Raw genomic sequence first — 22,182 nt, 5'->3', positions numbered from 1 at the left:
TTGAGTTTTTGTTTGGCAGCTGCTCCAATATGCAAATTTGGTCACTTCAAATGTGGAGATAAATGTATTCCTGAAAGCAAGAGATGCAATGGCTTTATTGATTGTACTGATGGTAGTGATGAGCACAACTGTAAGAGTAAGTAGACAGTAGAGTTTAAGAGCACTTTATTGAGCTCCTTGGTTCAAAACTCATTCAACTTTTTTCCTTCTACCAGCTCTGGCGTGCACAGGGCCTTCTGATTTCCAATGCCAAACTGGAGAATGCATAAATATGAGTCAAGTGTGTGATCGGCGACAAGACTGCAAAGACTGGAGTGATGAGCCCCTAAAAGAATGTTGTATGTAGCTTTATAGTTCCACTTATTTCTTCTCCTATTTCTGCAAACTGAAATAAGGCTGGCAGACAGGGGCAGGTGTTTTTAGGCTATTATCAGACTTTTTTAATTGTGAAAAGTTTGAATTTTGCTAGTATTAAATGTGTCTTTTGATTTAAATTCATAAACATTGTTCTTAATCACCTTCACAAATTTTCCCCCCTCCAGTGCACTAACAAGTAATGTCATGATTATCCTTGTGCATCAATATTTGGTTTAATCTAATTACAATGTTCTTTATTAAATGATCTTAGTTAAATGTGGGCAAACGTGAGCTTCACTTGGAATAGAAATGCAGAATTGAACAGGGATGTGTGAATCGCATGCAAGTGACTAGGATGGCAAATTGATGCTGGCCTTTATTGAAAGGGGAATGGACTATTGGATTAGGATAGTCCTGCTACAAATTTGGCTTCTGGTATAATTGCATTGAGCAGTTCAGAAAGTTCACCAACTGATTCCTGGAATGAAGGTTTTCATGTTTGGTTTTTACCTAATGGAAGTTTAAAAGAATGATGAATAAGACTTGGCTGGGCAGGTACTTTTCTCTAGAAGACAACTTCCCATGTCGAGATGGGAGTTTTTGTTTCTGAGGATCATTCATCTTTGATTCTGTAGCGGTAGGGTCATACTTTTTAAGACTGTTTAAATTATGATTGACAGTTGTCAAAGTGGGTAGTGTTGAGGCTATGATCCAATCATCCATGATCTTATCAAATGGCAGAGCAGGCTTGAGGGGCTGAAAGATCTAACCCTGCTGCTGGTTTGTACATGTAGATGTGTCAAAGTTTCTAATATCAGTAGATCATACACTGCAGCAGGGAGTGCTGGAGCCTGATCCATTACCTTAAAGCAACCCAAAAGCCAAAAATTATCCCAATTACTCCCAACCATGCCTCTGGCCACCTATTTGCCATACTACAGCACCCCTGAACAAAAACACCAAAAGAGAGATCTGTGGTGAATGGAGACACATCAACAAAAAACATCAGTGCTATCCCCTCTGAGGTTGCAAAATTTAAAAAATGTCTTAAAGGTTGTGGAAGAACGAAGATCCTACAGGGTTTGAAGTGTGACAAGGCAGCAGGATATATATACCAAAAGTTATGAAACACTTGGGGGCCCTGAGATTTTGTCTAGCTGACCTGGTTTTGCATGATGGCTGTGAATGCCAAAACAATAACAAATGGTAGCATTTAGCTGGCTATCAACTGTAATCTTGACCAAATGAGTGCAGTATTCTGCAACTATGCTAAAGTTTGGGTAGTGTTAGCAACATCTTAGGTTGGGTCAAGTAGTTTGGCAATAAGTTGTTTCTGGACTTGGCTCCAACTGTTTTGGGTGTAAAAGCCATTGCCATAACATGGAAAAGAACTCATATCTGTAGCTAGCAACTGTCCAATCTTGCCTGTCAGTTCCATTATAAAATTCTTGGATGTCTCCTCCTTCAGCAGATATCCCTCAATCCTTCTTTAGTCAAGCTGGTTTTTGCTAGCACTACAGTGTGGGAACAGGTATGTTGAAAACAGCTTTCAAAAACTTGGACAGTTGCTGTTTCTGAACTTCACAGCAGCCTATAACACCATTTGGCACACTGCCCCTCTCCCCTGAGTGGCTAACAGCATTGCAGTACTATTGAACAGTCAAAAGTTCAGAGTTCACTTTAGCAGCCATAGAGTATATGGAAAAGGCAAATCAAGACTGTTGCTCCAACCCTGTTCAACTTGTACAGCAATGATCTTCCAGAAACTACCTCCCAAATTCATATATGCCAACAATATTGGCCTCAATCTCTGACTAGATCTTAAATGAGGACTTGTCAAAATTTGAACAATACTTCAACACATGGTGATTCAAAGCAAACCCTCCACTTTCACAAGGCAAAAGCCAATAGTGCTCAACATCCAAATGGCTGCAAGTTAAAACACTAACTCAATATAGTTCAATGTGACTCTAGATAGGATGCTGATCTTCCAGGAACACCTAAACAGCTGCAGCCATGATAGAGACTACTCTGGGGTGTTGCTATCACTGCCCTCCAAACCTCAGCACTTGAACCCCATGCTTGTAGCAAAATACTGTGCCCTTTGGTCAAAATCATCTCACATGACTCACATCCAGCTGAATGCTACCATGCATATCCATACTGGAACACCCATTTGGGTGGGGGGAGAGCCACCTCCAAACAGGATTTCAATGTATATTCCATCTAGACAAGTGAATGGGAATCATTGAATGTGACCAAGTACTTGGCCTTAAACTTGTTTCAACTTGCCAGGGAAAGTGTGGTCCACTCAGATTCAGGCACAGCCACAGACCCTCTTTGGTGAACCCCCACAGAGGGGGCATTAGAGCTAGCCTTTTCTCCTAAGGGAGTGTAAGCTACGCACAACCATCAGTGTCTAATCTACAGACTCCATAGAGGCCTATCCAAACTCAATACAGCAGGACTGGAAGAAACTGTTTGCTTGAGGACTTTGCATTCACTAAACAAACTAATCGATTTATACTGTTTTAATTTTACACTGCTTATGGTGGAGTTACTGTCTTGTAATAGCCTTTGAGACTCCAATACAAAAGAAATTCCAATTTTGTTTTGCAGATATAAATGAGTGTCTGGTGAGCAATGGTGGTTGTTCTCATATCTGCAGGGATCTTGCCATTGGTTATGAATGTGAATGTCCACCTGGCTTTGAACTGGTGGGCAAGAAATCCTGTGCAGGCAAGTTCAATTCCACTAATTTTCTTCCAAATTGACTCAGATCATGAATTTGAAAGGATATTTCTTTCTTTGCAGATATTGATGAATGTCAAAATCCAGAAACCTGTAGTCAAATTTGCATCAATTTAAATGGAAGTTATCGGTGCGACTGTCATAAAGGATATCACATTGATCCAATCAATGGGGGTTGCAAGGCTGTGGGCAAGTACAGTATTTGAAAATATTCAATTAAGTCTGCTGTGAAACACTGTTATACACAACAATATGCAGGTATTTAACAGCATAACGTGTGCTGAAGAACTGAAGGTAAATAACTAAACCCTAAACTGGCTGATTCAAAGCTGAAGTAGATGTTTGCAGCTTTTGGTACATGACAGGCTGGGTTAAGTATCATTACCTATGTAAAATCCATCTGGGTTGACACTTGAGAGGAGTGTTTTAGGTCCACTGTTTGAACTGCATTTATTGCTATTGACCAGCAATGAGCTACCTAGGTTGATTGGGCTGCATGAGGTTGCTCTCCATCTCTGGGCTGCAAGCTGACTCGTTCACTGACTATGACCAAGAATACAATTTGATTACGTTTAATATGTATCAGCTCCAAATGGCTAAATACTTCTGCACTGGATGCAGGGGAACACTGTACACATCTATGGAGCAATCAGCATGCATCTTGCTTCACTTGCCCTTTTATGTACACATCAATTCAGTCATACCAGCAGGGAAAAGAACTGGGTGGTTAAAATATGACAGCCTGGCACATGGTATGGTGGTCAACACCATGGGCCATCATCAGAACCCAGATGAGTTTGGGGAAGGTGGGGGTGGGTGTACAAAAGTTGGAATATTCAGTGTCTTGCAGAGAGCCTGTTTATTATTGTCATCCCTATAAACTATTGGGAACAAATCATCAATCTCAATTGTGTGATCTTGTAAGTTTGCTGTCATAGCTTCACATCTGAGAAGAGGGGTATTTTGAGAAAGGGGACATTCCACAAGGAATCTTATGCTCTTGGAGCAGGCACGATGGGCCAGATGGTTATCTTCTGTGCTGTATGACTGCAAAGACTTCTACAAAAGGAAACCATTGTTCATGTGTTGGCTTTCCCCTACAGGAGAAGAGCCATATTTAATTTTCACTAATCGTCATGACATCAGGAAAATTGGATTGCATCACATGGAATACACTCAGATAATTGATCAGCTGAGAAATGCTGTAGCACTTGATGCTGACATTGCAGTGCAGAAAATCTTCTGGGCTGACCTGGGCCATCATGCAATTTTTAGGTAAGATTTCTGAAACTCTATGTAATGACTTATTTTGAGAATTTTCAATTCAAGATCTGTCTTTCTGCATTGAGCCACTTGAATAAACATTGATCAATCAGCTAACACTGGCTGGCTTTGCCTCTCCTGAATTGGATTCTTCCAGATTGCAGCCCTGCCTGGATGTATTCTTCAATAAGAAGTCTCAACATCAGGTTAGAGTCCAACAGGTTTAATTGGTAGCAAAAGGCATTTGCTACCAAATAAACCTGTTGGACTTTAACCTGGTGTTGAGATGACTTGCTGTTTACCCCAGTCCAATGCTGGCATCTCCATCATGGATGTAGAACTTCCAGGGATTGGTATTCTAATTGAGCTAGAAAAAGTTTTAGTCACATGTAGGCTTACATTAATACTGCAATCGAGTTACTGCTCCAGCACCTAACTGGGGTACACCTGAGGGAGAATTTAGTGTGGCCAACGCATCTAACCAAGTCTTTGAGGAAGGGGGTGGAGAAAGAAAGCACCTGATGGAAGCCCTTGCAGACTCTGCATACTGACCCCCAAGATAGGAATGGAACCTGAATCCCAGAAGCAGCAGTGCTAGCTGCTGAGTTACTCGAGTAGACCTGAGGTGGGTTGACTCTAGCACAGGTTAAAAGCCTGCCACTGTTCCAACCTGATTTTGGATGGGAGAATTGCTTTTTGCTCAAAGGCATGGTATAAAGTGAAATTTATATGGTAATTGGTTTATGGTGCAACATTAAGATCTGAGATTGATAGAGCCTAAGAAGCAATTCATTCAGCCACCATTCAATATGCAGGAGAAGGTGATAGTGATCCAAAGGATGGGGTCTCCATTTTTAACTTGGAAGTGAAAATGTAAGGCTGAAGGCTATAACTCTTGTAGAGTCACAAACTGAAATCATTAACTTCTTTTGAACTAGATGCAGGGCAAATGAATTTAAAATAGCGCTCGATCAAAATGCCAAGTGCAATATAGGGAGAATTAGAATGTGAACTTCTTAAATTGAGGTTTAAGAACTGATGCATGGAGAATATTAATGCTATTTGCTCCAGAGGCTCCTTTGCAAATTATAAATGGAGTCCAAAACCATATGACAAGTGTCAGAAACCCAGACTGGTAACAACTAGAGGTTGGACTTCTCTAGTGAACTTAACCCAAAGTGTTCTCATCATTCAACAGCCTTTTTCATGAAACAAAAATGCTGTTGTTTAAAATCAAATTATTTTCATGACTCAAATTGAATGCTGTACATGGTAACACTGCATTTAAGAAAACAACTCCTGGCAATGGAGAACTCTTCCTGCTTCTGTTACAGTTTTTGCCTCCATCCAGTTGGTCTGCAGCAAATTCCAGCTGCCTTAAGGTCTGACGACATGCCAGAAATGGACTGCTAATGAGTCTGCAAGAAATGAATTGGTCCTTTTGAACAGGAGCAAGCCTGTGCAGGGGGCTACTCCTTGGATGAAAGCAAGTGGAAACTTGTGATTTCTGGCCACAACTCAGCTGCCATTGTTTTTCCCCACCCTCCTTTCTGTCCCACTAGAGCTGTGAAACCCAAAGTATTTTAAATCACTTGAATGCAAATATCATGCCAAGTGAAATACAAACATTAGATTGTCACCTAGTTCTGTTTTGCTGCTCTCATTCCTAATTTACAAGATATTGGTTGAGGAGAAAGGATTTAAACTAGACCTCTTACTAAAACAAAACCTGTGCATTACCCTTAAATACTTTAATAGTTACAGTCTGACAAGTATCAAACTTTGGAGCTAAAGTGTTCCAACCAATAATATACAACTGCTCACTGGGGGTTGCACAAATGTGAACTTCAATCCTGAATTTCTAGATTTTAAATTTGAATGTTTTATCCAGGTTTTGTATTTACTACTGTGACTTCATTTTGCAGTAAATCAATAGATAACCAAAGTGGTGCAATGGAGATTGCCAGAGTCATCAATGATACACGCCTTCCTTTGGGAATTGCAGTTGATTGGATCCACAAGAACATTTATTGGACAGATGCAGGCCTTAAAATTCTTTCAGTGAGCAACTTTGATGGAACCAAAAGGAAGATCCTCTTTGATACCAATCTAAAGGAACCAGGATCTATAGCTGCTGATCCACTTACTGGGTACTAAAGAATTTAAACTTGTCATCAGGGTATCAGAAGGAAAGTGTTTGGCAGTAATTCATACCAAGTTGGTTGGCTTGACATCAAAGTGGCCAATTAACTAGTAATGCTAGCCACTTGAGTTTAATTCATAAGTCATTTTGATTTATTCAATTGTCTATAACTAAGCATGACCTGTGGATATAAAGAGGTAGCATGGTCAGATTATTCATAGTTTAACTTTAATTTGCTACAATTCAACTTGAAGTTTTGTCTTTTGCTATCCTTTTGATGGCACACTTGAATATTATCCAAACTCTGGAAAATAGTGGGCTCTTGTATCTATGTTAAACATTTGAGGTTATGTTGTGGCTGTCAAACCGAATCCAGTAAAATGTAACTTTGACAATGCCAGTAGAAACTATCATTTTCACCCAGTGAAGCATTTTGATTCAAAAGTTCTCCTCTTCTGACTCTTTTTTCTCCTTTTTGGATTATAAGGTTTATATACTGGTCAGACTGGGGTGAGCCTGCAAAGATTGAAAAAGCAGGCATGAATGGTGCTGACCGCCAGCTTTTTGTCAGCAGAGAGATTTATTGGCCAAATGGCATTACACTTGGTAAGTAAACTGAAACCTGCTTTGCAGCATTCATTATCAGGGTTTTGCTTAACTCCATACATCAAATCTGTTCACAGATCTTGTGAAAAGCCGCCTTTACTGGGTTGATTCAAAACTGCACATGCTGTCGAGCATTGATCTAAATGGTCAGGATAGAAGAACTGTATTGCAGTCTGAAGAATTTCTTATCCATCCTCTTGCTGTGTCTATCTTTGAGGTAAGAGGCATCGCCAGAACTTTAATTACTGTAAGTGGAGCTGGAGTTGAATTAAGCAGCACGAGCTTGTAAGCTCATTTAACCCAGTTAGTACTATTTATGTATTGAGTTCAAAGTCTTAAATGGTGTATTTGCAAGTAAGGGAGTGATATACCACCCCCTCAGATCAGCTAATAGCTAGATACTGAATAAGACTCAATTATTCTTTAAACAACCAATAGATGTTGGCTTACTGTTGGAGGGATATGCAAAAAGCAAATGTTTCCTCCTATTGTAGGAAAGTAACTGATCTACTCCAGTTTTGTGACTAGTGTGCAGAATTAGCATCAGCTAACAAGTGTATTTTCTGTTATCCAGGTTATGGGTGTTAACTAAAATATCAAATCCAAAAATAACTGGTGCTAGTAAGGGATTCAATTGTGGGGTAGAAGTTTAAGGGGAAAGTACCTTATGTAAGTCAATGTAATTTGTAACTTGATTTTAATATTTGTGGACTTTTGTTTGGAAGTCATTCTCTTTCTTTGAAACAAGTCCTTCTTTGTTTTCTGTATTTTTGCTTGTATACATCAGTCTTGCATCTAAAAATGTCAGTTGAAGTATGCATTTTGTACAAATCAAGGTATACTTGCACTGGCATCAATTCAAGATTTTGGGTAATATCTAATTTGACTGTTTTAGGATCGTATCTTTTGGATTGATGGTGAGGAAGAAATCATTTATAGTGCTAATAAGTTCACAGGGGCCAATGTGGTGACATTAGTCTCCCATCTCGACGAACCTCATGATATGATTGCTTATCACAAGTTAACACAGCCATCAGGTAGGACATTTTGATTTAAGGGTGAGACTTGCCATTCTCATGAGCTGTACAAGAATCAGCTAGTCAAAATTAACTCAAATCAATTTGGAAAATGAAATATCATAGAATCCCTTCAGTGCAGAAGGGGGTCATTTGGCCCATCAAGCCTGCATGAACAGCAATTCCACATAGGCTGTATTCCCATGAATTTACACTGCTAATCCCCTGACTAAGGGGTGATTTTGGTTGGCCAGCCATGCTATCTAACCTGCACATTTTTGGAGTGTGGGAGGAAACCCATGCAGTTATGGGAAGAATGTGCAACTGCCTGGAGTTGCACAAAGCTGGAATTGAATTCGGGTCCCTAGAGCTGACAGAGCAGTACTAACTACTGTGCCAGCATTGCCCTAAAATCATCCCCTTTGTGTTTAAGATTAAGCTATTCCAAGCAGTAAATCTTGTGCTGCAATAATCTTTTAGTTTTGTAACTAGCAATCTGACAAGAGATTGTACTTCTATTGGCTGATTGCTGTAATTGTACAGTAAGCCTTTATCCTTGTCACCCTATGGAAACCAATTTGTTCTTTGACAAGTTGACTGATGTAACATTTTATATCACTAATAACAAAAACTTAAGTTTGTAGTAAATCAAAATTCTGAATTGGCGAGCTGTGTGGCAGAACTAATCTTGAATGATTTGATTACATGCCTTTTTCCCAGTGATGATTTTCTTAAACTTTCAACAGGCAAAAATTGGTGCAGTGAGAGTTTGAATGGAGGCTGTGAATACATGTGTCTTCCTGCTCCTCGCATATCTGTGAATTCAGTAACACATACTTGTGTATGTCCAGCTGGCTTTGAACTGAACAAAGATGGAAAGCGGTGTACAAGAAGTAAGAACAATTTTAGCTTGTTCACGTATTTAACATTGAATGTTATAGCCTGGAATTTAGTCACCATCTGGGGGAAAGGTATTAGAAATTGAGCAACACAATTCTGCCCAATTCATTACTCAAAGCTCAAATGTAAAATAGTCTATGAATCATTGATTGTAATTGACTACAAAAAGCTTCCACTTATTGAATGGGTCAAAATTGCTGCAATTGAAGTCACTAATCTGGTCACTGTATAAAGTACAATTTCACAAAAATATTCAAGGAGTCTCAGTTGACTAGTTGTAAGTCATTAACAAATGAATTGCAACATAGATGCATGTGTGGCTAAAATTCTCACAAATAATGGTGAATGCCTGCAGATGAGTGCATTTGATAGACTTGCCTTGCTGACTTGTGGGCAGATATTTGCGAGTTGAATTTTTAAGTTCAATGCTTTTTCACATACTACTTGATTGAGCAAGATATTGCTCAATCATATTGGGCATCTAAGCTGGAAATCTGAAACGCCTTGACATCTGGAGTCAGAACAAAGTTCTGATGGACTTCTCCCTGAATTTCTAGGATCCCTTCCTTCTGTTTCTTGAGTGTGTCTCCAGCTATCAATTTCTGAATTGGAGCTATAAACTTCCAAAGACCTCTTGGAAATATTCCTTGTGCAGTATTTCCTGTCCCTAGTTTAAAATCAGTAAACTATGCATTTTAAACTGGTGGGCATGCATAATCAAGAGATCCCCTGCCACAAAGGTTTGGACTGTTACTAAATAAATACACCTAAAAATTGCCATCATGTGAGGTGAATTGTGCAATTGAAGTTCAGCAGTTTTGGCATTGGATAGTAAATTATCTGCAGTATTCTATGATATGCTGTTTTAACTTTAAATGCCCCAAATGTCATGGTTTGTTTTTTTCTTGCCAGTTCAAATTTGTAACTTGCAGGTTGCTCTTTGTAGATACTGGTCCACTTCTGTCTTAGTTGTCTGGCCTTGCCCTAGAGCAATGAAATTAATGCCTGGTAGGATGGCCTACCACTTGTTCAGCTACATGTGAAGTATATGGGTAACCGGTGCTTGTGGAACCAGAGGTAGAGTGCAACTGCATATGAATCTTTAGCAGCTTAAACCACTCTTGCTATTTCTCTCTAATAGATGTTCTGGTTAGTAATATGTAAGATCTTATTTTAATTGATCCTCCTTCCAAACAGTTAACACTGCAACCTGTGAAGCATCAGACTTTGTGTGCCACAATGGGCAATGTATACCCAATAAGCTGAAGTGTAATGGTCATGCTGATTGTGAAGATGGATCTGATGAAAACACAGAACTCTGCTGTAAGTATTTGCTATTGCATATAAGCAAATATTCAGTTTTAAATGTGTAAACAACACTTGAATTGGGAGTAATTTTTGTTTGCGGTTTAGGTAAATTAGTCTGCATGATGGTTACTAAATCTCACTTAGCCTCTTCAATGGTTTTGAATATTAAATTAACACCTATATTTGATATTGTCAATATATGTGCTTTAGGGAATGGGTTATTAAAGCTGACTCAGAATGGGAGTTGCTGCTTCTCTTTCTGGACTTTACATAGGCATAAGGCTGATGGTTTTGACTTTTCCAGCAAATGGTTTATTGATCAGTCAATTTAAACTGACTGCAGTCTATTGCCTTTTTTCTCTTTTCCCCCCACCCCATGCAGTATTTTTAAGACTTGCTTAAAACAGTTGCTAGTCCCCTTACAGACAACTGTCCAGTTTTTATTCTAGACTTTTTGACCACAGATCTGATCTACTTGAAGAGTAAGAAAGTAACAGGACTATTCTAGACTGAACAATATTGCTGGAAAGGGCCATATTGCTGTAACTTTGTCTTGTATTCATTGAGACAGTTGCTAAATTTCAGATTCTTTATAATGCAGTGATAGCTGGCTCATAGTTAAGGTTTTGCCAGAGAGGATTTCACAATCTGGTAATTCAGAAGTTGAAGGTTGAATACGTTTCCTTGAATGTAAATGAGTGGCATCAGTTTACTGCAAATGTGTCTAACAATTTTGTGTCTAACAGTTGGTGGCATGGTAGCACAGTGGTGAGCACTGCTGCTTCACAGCTCCAGGGACCTGGGTTTGATTCCTGGCTTGGGTCACTTTGTGGAGTTTGCATATTCTCATGTCTGTGTGGGTTTCCTCTCAGTCCAAAGATGTGCAGTTTAGGTTGATTGGCCATGCTAAAATTTCCCCCATGTCCTAAATTGTGGTAGATTAGCAGGTAAAATATGGAGGAATGTGGGGTAGGGCCTGGATGGGATTGTGGTTGGTGTAGATTTGATGGGCTGAATGGCCTCTTCTGCACTGTAGGGTTTCTATGAATTTTCTTATTTTGCAAGTATAGATGGGTTGAGTACAGTCTATTAAATCAACCAGCCACCCCACAATTTGGCAATGTCATGTATGCATTTCAGTATCACTACAATGCTGAGGGTCACTACCCCAATGATTTGATCAAATAAAACATAGGCAGAGTAACAAAATCCAAAATATCTACTAAATTAAATGTGAATCTGCAATTGGGCAGTACTCACCAATTGAATGAAGTGTGCTGGAAGTGACTTTATTTATATACAATTCAATCCCTTAAATCTCAAGTGAGACATTCCTGATCCAAGCTGACCAAACAGGCAAGCTTCTTCCCACCTTGGGCTTGATCTACATGCTCCAAACTATTGGAGTAGGCATTGCACTTCCAAGGTTTGTCTTTTTTGCATCTTAAAGGCCAAGATGCTGTTTCTTTTTAAAAAAAAAAGGCTTCATTTGAAGCCTTAAATGCAGGATGTCAATACTATGCTTGATCTTAGCCAAAAGGCTGGAAGTGACATGCTCATGTGCAGGGATCTGTTGTGCAAACAAGAGAAATATGTTCAGGCCTGCACTTCAATTATTGGTGCTTTGTGGCAATACTTCATCAGAGTTGGACTTGGCAACCATTCAACACTTTGGCATAAATTGTCAAATTAAATGATTGCTTTTGCAATATAATTCTCTTCAGCAGTATTCAAGTTCTGTACTACCAAACTACAATTTAGGTTGAGATTTGAATACTAACCTTTTTGAAAGGAATCAATGCCATATTTAAATTTTCAGGGCAGGAAGCACTTAGTGATGTGAAACCACATCTGAATGCATCAGTGCTTGTTTTTCTGGCACATTCTGTGAAACTAGTGGGTAATTACTCCCAAGCTCATGCTAATGATTTTTATCCTTTTGAATAGGATGTTAAACAGATGTCCTGTCTGACCTTGCCCAGTGGGTTGATACCATGGCACTTTAGGCCAGCAAGTTATTCCCATCTAGCTGATATTGATATCTCAATCTGCATTGCAGTAAAATTCTGGTCATTATGTTGCTGTTTTTGGCAGCTTGTACAGTAATGATTACACTGGCATTAGTGTAGATCCTTGCACAATGTGGAGTCCATCTTTTTTCCTTCCCCTTTTGAGGGTTGTTGCAATATCCTTGTGAAGGAATGGGGTCCTGTTATCTCTGGGTTAACTTCTGGCATTTGTATAAACCAGTTAGATGCAATTTGGCTGCTCAAACTTGCCTCCATACTTCTCAACTCCATGGCCTGTCTTATTTTGCTTTGTCCTAATGTTGGTAGAAACCCTGACTGACTTCCTACTTGGACAAAAGTCTTGTAGAGTTTAATATGCTTTTTCTTTTAGACAAGAGGACCTGTGCTTCTGATGAAATGAGCTGTGGCCCTGGGTTACCATGTATTCCCATCTTTTGGAAGTGTGATGGAGTAGAGGATTGTACTACTGGCAGAGATGAGAATGATTGTGGTAAGTAGATGCTGGATCATTAAGTTTTGAAAGCTCTTAATCTGTGCTATAGAATTGTTCACTCTGCTGCTACCTTAATACCAACCTCACATTTTGGAACTTAATTTTGCCACTAACCTTCAGCTTGGACCCTCCTGAATTCACTAGTTAATCTGTGCCTTTTTATTAATGATTTTTAAATCTATCCTTGTTCATCCTGTGAATAGCCCTGTCTTAGTCTCACCCCTCAATATTCTGGTGCCTCTGTCTATTTCTAGAATAGTGTCCAGAATGAATGCAATATTCTGGCTTAATTTTTACAATAAATTATCCTTCATTGAAATTCTCATCTTTTTAAAATTGTCACCTGTTGTCTCTAGGTTTTACAAAATATTTACCTTTTTGTTTGCAATAAAACTGTTTTTCAGACGTTGTTTGCAGTGCAGAAGAGTTTACCTGTGCAAATGGCAGATGCATTTCCAAGGCATTTGTTTGCAATAGTGATGATGATTGTGGTGATGGAAGTGATGAGAAAAACTGTGCACCAATTTCGTGTGGCCCACATGAGTTTCAGTGTAATAATTCTGAATGCATCCCTTTGGGCTGGGTCTGTGACACTAACACTGACTGTACTGACCAATCTGATGAATCTCCAGAACGTTGTGGGCATGTGCTTCCTTTTGTGACTTGTTTGCCTACTGAAAGGCAGTGTGATTCTGGTGAATGCATCCATGCTCGATGGTACTGTGATGGTGATACTGACTGTAAAGATGGAAGTGATGAAGCCAACTGCTGTAAGTGGTCTAACTTTTTATTAGTGCCACATTGGGGTAGCAGATTTGAGTGCTGTGAAATAGGTAACTTTTAGCAAGCTGGCTCCAAGAATGCCACTGACATTTTCACTGATTTGGAGTGATAAGCAGAAGACAATGCCAAAGGTCTGTGTAAAGAACTGACCTTGGATAACATTGGAAAACTAAGTGCCAAATTAGTTGTCTCTGTACACCTGGTAGTATGTGGATGACAAGTATCAATTTTTCCAGGATCTGTGAAAAATGCTATCAGCTTTCTCTCCATTAAAATATTTTAGTCATACTGTTGCAATCCATCTGTTCAAGTTACTGTCTCTACACCAAAGTTCATCAATTGTAGAATAAAATTAAGTTGCATATTGGAGAATTTTTTACAGTTTGAACATCTTTAGTGAGGTAGTCAAGTAGAAATACTCGACCTGAAAGCTTAGCTTAACTTTATCTGGCTGTGATTTTTTTTAAGATCTTCAGGTTCTGCTTTTTCCACTTGTGGAACAAGTTCAGTCTTACTATGATTTGTTCTATAGCACTGTAGGTCATGATCAGATGTTGATGTCTGAAGCACGCAGTATAGCATTCATGCATGTTTGTGCAAGTGCCAATCCAGCTCCAGTAAGTTCAGTTGAGTAAAATTTCAATCCTTGCAGATGAGACCCCTCAGTGTACATTGGGTTGTACCAGAAAATGTCTTTCTCTAAAATGCATTAGAGCTGTGTGGGCAGAAGTTTGTTTCTCTACACAGCTTTTTGAATAGTCAAATGTGTCCAGGTAATAGTTTCTCACATTCCAAATTCATCAGCTACCTTGGGCAGATGGTTCCAGGTAATGAATGCTTGTATGACAATGTTAAATATTGATATTCTCCATATATGGAATCCCCTCCTAGAAGCTGTTACTCTTTAACTCTCCTTTTTTACAGTTTTTGCCTGAAGCAAAAGCTTCAGGGTATTCCAGTAATCATGAACTCCTCCTCCATCTTGAGTCATACAGGTATGGTGTAGAAACAGCCCTTTTTTATCCCAACTAGTCATGCTGACCAGGTCTCCTAAACTGAACTAGTCCCATTTGCCCCATATCCCTCCTAAACCTTCCTTATCCACGTACCTGTCCAAATGTCTTGTGATTTGTAATTGTACCTGCCTCCACCAGCTTATTCCATATATGCACCGCCCTCGGGTCCCTCTTTTTCTTTTAAATTCCTCCCCCCCCCCCCTAAAACCTATGCCCTCTTGTTTTGGACCCTGGGGAAAAGAACATTTCAGGAAACATTTTGGCCCAGGAGAATTTGGATTCATCAAAACTAATTGACCTAGTGAACAACTATTTCCAATTGAATTTCCACATCAACACTATATATAAATATCTGACAGTGCGTGCACACTGAAGCCCCTCCTTCACCAACTTACAAAGTTGTGGCTTCCACTTTGCAGAGATGGTTTGGTTAATGGAGTATAGCGTAAGAACAGGCCCTTTTTGGTCCTCCAACCCTGTGCCAATCATGATGCCTGTCTAACTAAAGTAGTATGCACTTATGGAGTCTGTATCCTTTATCATTTTGTTCACATATTCATCTAGTTTCCCTCTTAAATGCTGCTATTGTAGCTGCTGCCACCACTCCCCAGGCAGCAGACATTCACCTGTGTGCATATTTTTTTAAAAAAAACTTGTCTCTCTCATATATTTCTAAACTTTCCCCATGTGCCTTTAAACATATGTCCCCAGTACTTGATTTTTCTACCCTAGGAAACCACATCTGACTATCCATTCAAACCTTGTTGACCTCCACCAGGTCACCTCTCATAGCTAATACCCTTCAGACCAGATAACATCCTGGTAAACCACCTCTATCCTCTCCAGCATCCACATCCTTTCAGTAGTGTGGTGACCAGAATTGTGTGCACATTCTAAATTAAGTTTAACTTGTTCTGTACAGCTGCAATATGACCTACCAGTTTTTATATTCAACGCCCTGACTGGTGAAGGTAAGCATGCCATGTTTCTTGACTACCTTATCCACCTGCATTGCCACTTTGATCAGTGGACATTGTACACCCAGATCTGCCTGTCAATATTCCAAAGGATTCTATCATTACTGTATAATTCCTACATGCATTGAACTTTCCAAAATTCATTATTCAGGTTAAGCTGTCATTTCTCCAACTGGTCCATATCTTGCTGAATCATCTTCACTATTTGCAACGTCACCAATTTTTGTGTTGTCTGCAAACTTGCTAATCAAATCAGCTTCTGTATCCATATTGCCAGCTCTCTGATCCTATGTGACTTCACCTTTTTTTTGTACCTTGTCAAAGGTTTTACTGAAGTCAATGTTTACTACATCCACTGCCTTTGTCATCTCATTTATCATCTTTGTTACTTTTCTCAAAACTCAATCAGGTTAGTGAGGCACAACCTCCCCTTTACACAAACATGTTGTCTATCACCCAGAGTCCATTGTTTCCGAATGTGAGTAAATCCTGTCCTTGAGAATGTTTTCCAATTTCCCTACCACTGACCTTGAGGCTTACTGACCTAAACTTCCCAGATTATCCTGCTGCCCTTAAACAATGGAACAACATTGGCTACAGGTGACATCCTAGAGAGCCAGTGAGGAAACAAAGATTTCTGTCAAGGGTCCAGCAATTTCTGCCCTTGCCTCCCTCAGTATTCTGGGGTAGATCCTGTTGGGCCCTGGGGACTTATCTACTTTAATGCTTTAAGACAACCAAAATATTTTTTGATATTGACATGACCTGGAATATCGACACACCCTACCTGAGGCTCCTCATCCATCAAATCCCTCTCTTTGGTGAATACCGAGGCAAAGTATTCATTTTAAAACCTTGCCCATTTCCTTGTTCCATGTATAGTTTCCCTCTGCTATCCTTGAGTGGACCAATCCTTCCTCTGACTACCCTCTGTCCAAAGGACCACTCTTGTCCTTATCCACAAGCACCTTTTTTAACTTGTGGAATTATGATCACTATTCCCAAAAAGCACTCCTAATAAATCTTCAATCACCTGGCTGATTTGGTTTCTGCAAAACCAAATGGCTGGAATAATTAATTGAATTGACTAGCAAATGTGTAAATAAACTGAATATAGCTGGTTAGGTAGGGGGAGAAATTCCTTTTTTTTTCCATCTCTAAGCCTCTTTATAACACAATGGCAGCACGTCTGGTAGAATGTAGAGCACTTGAGGACATGACATGACATGACATACCATACCAATTGGATTGGATCTAATCTACAATTACCCATTAGTAATGGCTGCTCTGGAACTTGCTGTTGTCTATGCTGTAGATGATGTAACCAGTTTTCTTAAAAAAAAAGCCCTGTTCCTACCAAGTATTATAGATGAGCAAATATCAGGGGTTGGTCAATGATCCTGAACTGCCATTGCTGCTTTTCTGACAAACAGAACCCATCTCTATATTGGATGATGCCCTGACACTTGTGATGGAAATTTGGTGTTTACAAATCCTGTTTTTTTTTAAATGTGCTTGCATTGCTGATTACTTTGCATGTGCAAGTGTATGCAGTTTCAGTTGTTTAGTATTTGGTCTTGATGCAAAGTAGATGGTGTACAATGAGCAAAACTTAATAACCAATCGTTTGTTAGCTATGTTCTAATTTATGCTTAACTTTTTAATAGCAGTATTTTCTAATAGTTATGTGCATTCCTCTAAAAGTTCAGTTCCACCTTCTATTTTAATTTTTCTCATGCAACAAATCCAATGGTATTAATGGTGAGGTGTTGATAAGCTATTTCAAGAGGATAGCTCAACTTGCTCATTAAGTCAATGTATTGGGGAGAAGGAGCTGTGCCTTTTCACTCAGCCTATCCTGAGATTTCCAAGGTGATTTTTCTAGAGGACTATAACATGCAGGACATAAGTAGATAGTCAACATCTTTTCCTAAAGGTAGGAGAGCCTAAAACTATGGACATAGGTTTAAGGATCCAGAGGAGCAATTTTCATTGGGTGGTGAGTGTCTGAAATGAGCTGCCAGAGGCAGGTATAATTGTCTTTTTTAAAGCATTTGGATAGTTACATGGGTAAGAGGGATGTGGGTAATTAGCTTGGTGGTTTTAACAACTGGGTGGCATGGACAAGTTGGGCCAGTGTGTGTATGTCAAGCTCTTCAGTAAATCAAATGTCATCTGATTTTTCAGCTCCTCATCCAACATGTCCACCGCATTACTTTCCATGTGGCAATGGTAGTTGCATTCCTGCAGACAAGCAATGCAATGGGTTTAAAGACTGCATTGATGGCAGTGATGAGTTGAACTGTAAGAATGGTAAGTATCTGTCCACTGGATAAGAATTAAGTTGCCATTTCCAAGTCACTAACCTGACTTTCTCTGTCCCTAGAATGTACAGGGCCAAATAACTTCAAATGTCAAAGTGGAGAATGCATAGCTAAAGACCAAGTATGTGATCGGCATCAGGATTGCAAGGACTGGAGTGATGAGCCCCTCAAATATTGTTGTAAGTGTATTTATGGCTTTTTAATTTGAAAACTAAATTTAATTTACTCCTATATTCATCTCAACCATGGTGCTTAAATCTTCCTCTTTCTTCCCCCCCACCCCCCAAATCCTTTGCACTGATGAAACTGCTCCTCTTGTCCAAATCAAGTTTATTCTGCACTTGGCTATACCATTCATCAGAGCATCACTGGCAATGTATTTTCTTCACTGTGTCATTATCACTTTTATCCTTTGGCAATATCTAAAAATATGAAGAATTCACATTAATATCTTCCACTCTATCAAGCCTCTACCCTCCTCTTGAGCTTATAATACTCCATCTTGGTAGCTTCGACCACAACCTGTGCTGGTCTAACTACTGTCCTGATATATTATTGCCTCAGGTTCACAACCTTCACATTCTGTTCAGCCATAAGCAGAATTTCTGACTTTTGACATTCTTTCCACTGCCTGAGCACTTGCTTGCCTTCAGTATTTAATCCTGTAAGTCCCTAGTACAATCCGTCAGCAGAGTCTTCTCTTGCCTCGTGACATTACAATGCTTGTCCCTCGCTCTTGGCACATTCAAAGCTCTGCAGCACCATCTTTTGTTCCTGTTCTCACTTTTTTTTTGCATTTGGCTTCCTGCTCCCAACACAATTTTTGCCTTTTATAGACTTTGACCCTCCATCCTTCCCTTTCTCTAATCTAATCCAGCTCTTAAAAACAGAATTTTTACATTCTTGACTTGGTGCAAGCCATCATTTTTGGCAGTGGGGTTACAGCTATGTTAACTGATTTCCTTCCCTGACCCCCTCTGCATCATACTTTTTTTGCCTTTATACTATAGTTTAAACCTACTTTTGTCACTTGTCTTATTTTGTCTTATTCTGTCTTATTCTTGCACCACTCCAAGACGTGATCTTGGGCCTCCATTGTTCAATGTATGAAATGAATTTTAACATTGGCAAACTGGAGATTGTGAACCTCATTATACTGGAGAGTACATTTGAGTTTCCACACAACCTAGATTATGGTAATTGTTTGGAATGTCAGGACTTGACAGGTGCCTTGAACTAAATTAGATGCACATTTCACAATCCAGGCCATTTTAGACCCCACAAATTGTGTGGGGAGTTCCACAATTGGTGTAACTTTAATGTTGAAATGGAGAGTAATTTAACTAAGTTGGCCTGCTTATTACACTCCTTCCCATGCTATGAAGTCAAGTGCCTTGATGAGAACTAAGCTTCACTTCATGTACTATCTGGACTTGAAACCTAAAGTAATGCAGTCATAACATACTCATTCTCAATTAAATTTTCAAACTCTTTGGAACCCAGAATTAGTTGCTATTGAGCAGTTTAAATATAGCTGGTCATATACTTAATTATCATTGTTACAAAAATCCTTAATGTTCTGCTTGGATAACTTTGTTTTGCAACACTCCATTACTCCATTTTATATGAAACATGTAGGTTTACATAAAATTTCCTTTGCTAACTTTTTTTGGCAGAGTGCTTAAATATAGTGCTACAATGAATTCTGGACTAAAGATGTCCCCCTCACTATGCAGAATCAATAAATCAAACTGCAAGTATTCTAGTTCCATATTTATAAAGCATTCATTCTTTCTTTCTCTGTACAGACCTAAATGAATGCTTAGTGAACAATGGAGGTTGCCCTCACATCTGCAGAGATCTTGTGATTGGTTATGAATGTGACTGTCCTGCTGGCTTTGAGTTGATTAATGGAACAGCCTGTGAAGGTAAGTGACTTGCTGACATATAATCCTGAGCAAAATTTCATGGAGAGAGAATGAAGATGCTCTAACTATCCAAATGCCAGGCAAAGGATTTACAACCATCTACATATTTAGTGGTATTGCCATTGATCTTCCATCTTCAACACCCAGGAAGTCAACTGACCACAAATGGTGTAGCTACCCAAGCAAGTTGAATGTAAGGACTCCATGGTCATTAATTTTAAGGCCTCCACTACACCTTATTTGTCTATAGTACACATGGTCTACTTGCCAAGACCTCTTGGGCAAGTTGGTTTTTTTTTGCTCCACTTGCTGGCATAGTACCTAGGTAATGTGCAAGTCAGAATTATACATGTATCTTCACTAGGTTAAAACTGGCACTCCCTACCTAAAACACTTTTTTGGGAGTACCATCTCTTATGGGTTGCATTATTTCAAGAAGGCTGTGCACCAATATTTTTGTCAAAGGTGGCCAGATTTAGGGCATGTCCTGACAAGGTAGATTACAATTGCACTGATCTCTGGGTAAGCCTCCTGAAGATTGAGGTAGGGACAGTTGCTTTCTGGAACCATCTGTGTATTGATTAGACTCTGATTTTGAAATCAGCTCAGATTAACTAGTTGGAAGTCTGAGCAAAATTTCTGCCTCATTTGCCTAAAACCTTGAGTATTTGAATTTTTTATAGATATTGATGAATGTCAGGATCCTGGTGCCTGCAGTCAAATTTGCATTAATATAAACGGAAGCTTTGAATGTGCATGCTTTGCAGGATATCGCATGGATGCAACGAATCACATTTGCAAGGCAGTTGGAGGTAAATGGAACAAAAATGACTTCCCAGCTTGATGTTTAGTTTGTTAAAATGTGGTGGTGCTGCTTTCTTGTACTTGAGTAATTTGTGATATCCCAAGTGGAAAATTGAAGATGTTTGGAAGACTAGGGTAAAGAAATTATCAAAAGTAGCAAGCATGTTCTTTTTGAGTCATGTTGATGCAAAGTTTTTGTTGCTTCTAATTTTGTTGCTGCACCTTGGATACATCACCAAAAATGGATGGTGAATCTTACCTCCCTGATTGTGTATTTTGGAAAAATTTGTTATTTCCACTCCTAGCTTGAACACAAAGCAACACCTCACTACTACTCGTTTTCAGTTAATATTGAAATTAACAAATCTGAGTTTAATACCAGACCAAGAAGCTGAGTATTTGGATCCAAGCTTGTTATTGACATGTGAAGGGTTTTGATAGTGTCATCTCTAATGTGCTTTATCAACACTGACTTGCCCAGTGTTGCTATTTGGGACATGTGGCCTTGGTAAAGCTAGATGGCACTGCATGGAATTTAATCTGAAATTCTGGTTGCCATGAATTTGGGGGCCTCGAGCTGTTTGAGTTAACTTCAGGCCCTAGATGTAACCATGTCCTTAATATGGTCTATTGGGCTGTTTGAGCAAGGAAATTTAGTGTACACTACTGAACTGTGTAAATACTATCTTTTCCTAGGCAAAGAGCCTTATTTAATCTTTACTAATCGTCATGACATCCGAAAGCTAGGACTGCATCACCACGAGTACACCCAGGTAGCTGCACAGCTGAGAAATGCTGTCGCATTGGGTGCTGACATTGCTGAACAGAGAATCTTCTGGGCTGACTTGGGGCAGCAAGCAATTTTCAGGTAATGAAACAAGAAGCAATACTGGTGGTTACAGTACTGAAACTGAACTTTTTTGCTAGATGGTACTGTTTTTGGGTAAAATATTCTTAACAAGAATAAAGCTGATTTTGTTTAACTGCATGAAGGTTTTGACTTGATCCCATAACTTCAGTTAGAACTAGTCACTATTAATCTGACTGTCAGTCTATATCTGAACTTCAGCTACCCTTATTGTATGTATGTTGAAGAGGATTGATAAATTTCAACTTGGCTTTGGTAGTAAGCATTTCCAGCTTCTAAAGCTCACATTTAGGTTAGTTGATGTAACAATGGTATTCTTTTCTTTCCTTAGTATGTTCATGTATGAAAAGAAAAGTAAAACCAGTATTTCTCAAGTTATCAAGGATGTTGCAATTCCTGTGGGGATTGCAGTGGATTGGATCTACAAGCATATTTATTGGACAGATCGTGGTGCTAAAACTATCTCTGTGGCTACATTTAATGGAACTGAAAGAAAGATCCTCTTTGACACAGACTTGAGGGAACCAGCTTCTGTGGCAGTCAATCCACTAACTGGGTACTGAATTTTTTTACCTGCCACTGAAGCCACTTGGCACTTGTAAAATACTTCTATAA

General features: G+C 39.2%; 1 protein-coding gene across 1 annotated transcript in view; it reads left to right on the top strand.

The window, feature by feature from the left end:
- Positions 1-22,182, top strand: part of LOC145343531 (low-density lipoprotein receptor-related protein 2-like) — a 41,858-nt gene that overhangs the window by 5,148 nt on the left and 14,528 nt on the right. Inside the window, 10 exon segments of the mRNA XM_080189783.1 lie at positions 6,861-6,874; positions 10,255-10,359; positions 12,745-12,864; positions 13,272-13,637; positions 17,831-17,956; positions 18,030-18,146; positions 19,776-19,895; positions 20,579-20,707; positions 21,396-21,567; positions 21,899-22,123. Coding sequence (XP_080045909.1) covers positions 6,861-6,874; positions 10,255-10,359; positions 12,745-12,864; positions 13,272-13,637; positions 17,831-17,956; positions 18,030-18,146; positions 19,776-19,895; positions 20,579-20,707; positions 21,396-21,567; positions 21,899-22,123 — 1,494 coding nt within the window.

Source organism: Carcharhinus amblyrhynchos, chromosome 5, assembly GCF_965287045.1.
Source record: "Carcharhinus amblyrhynchos chromosome 5, sCarAmb.v2.hapA, whole genome shotgun sequence".
Taxonomy (NCBI): domain Eukaryota; kingdom Metazoa; phylum Chordata; class Chondrichthyes; order Carcharhiniformes; family Carcharhinidae; genus Carcharhinus; species Carcharhinus amblyrhynchos.
This window is presented reverse-complemented; position numbering and strand designations above follow the sequence as displayed.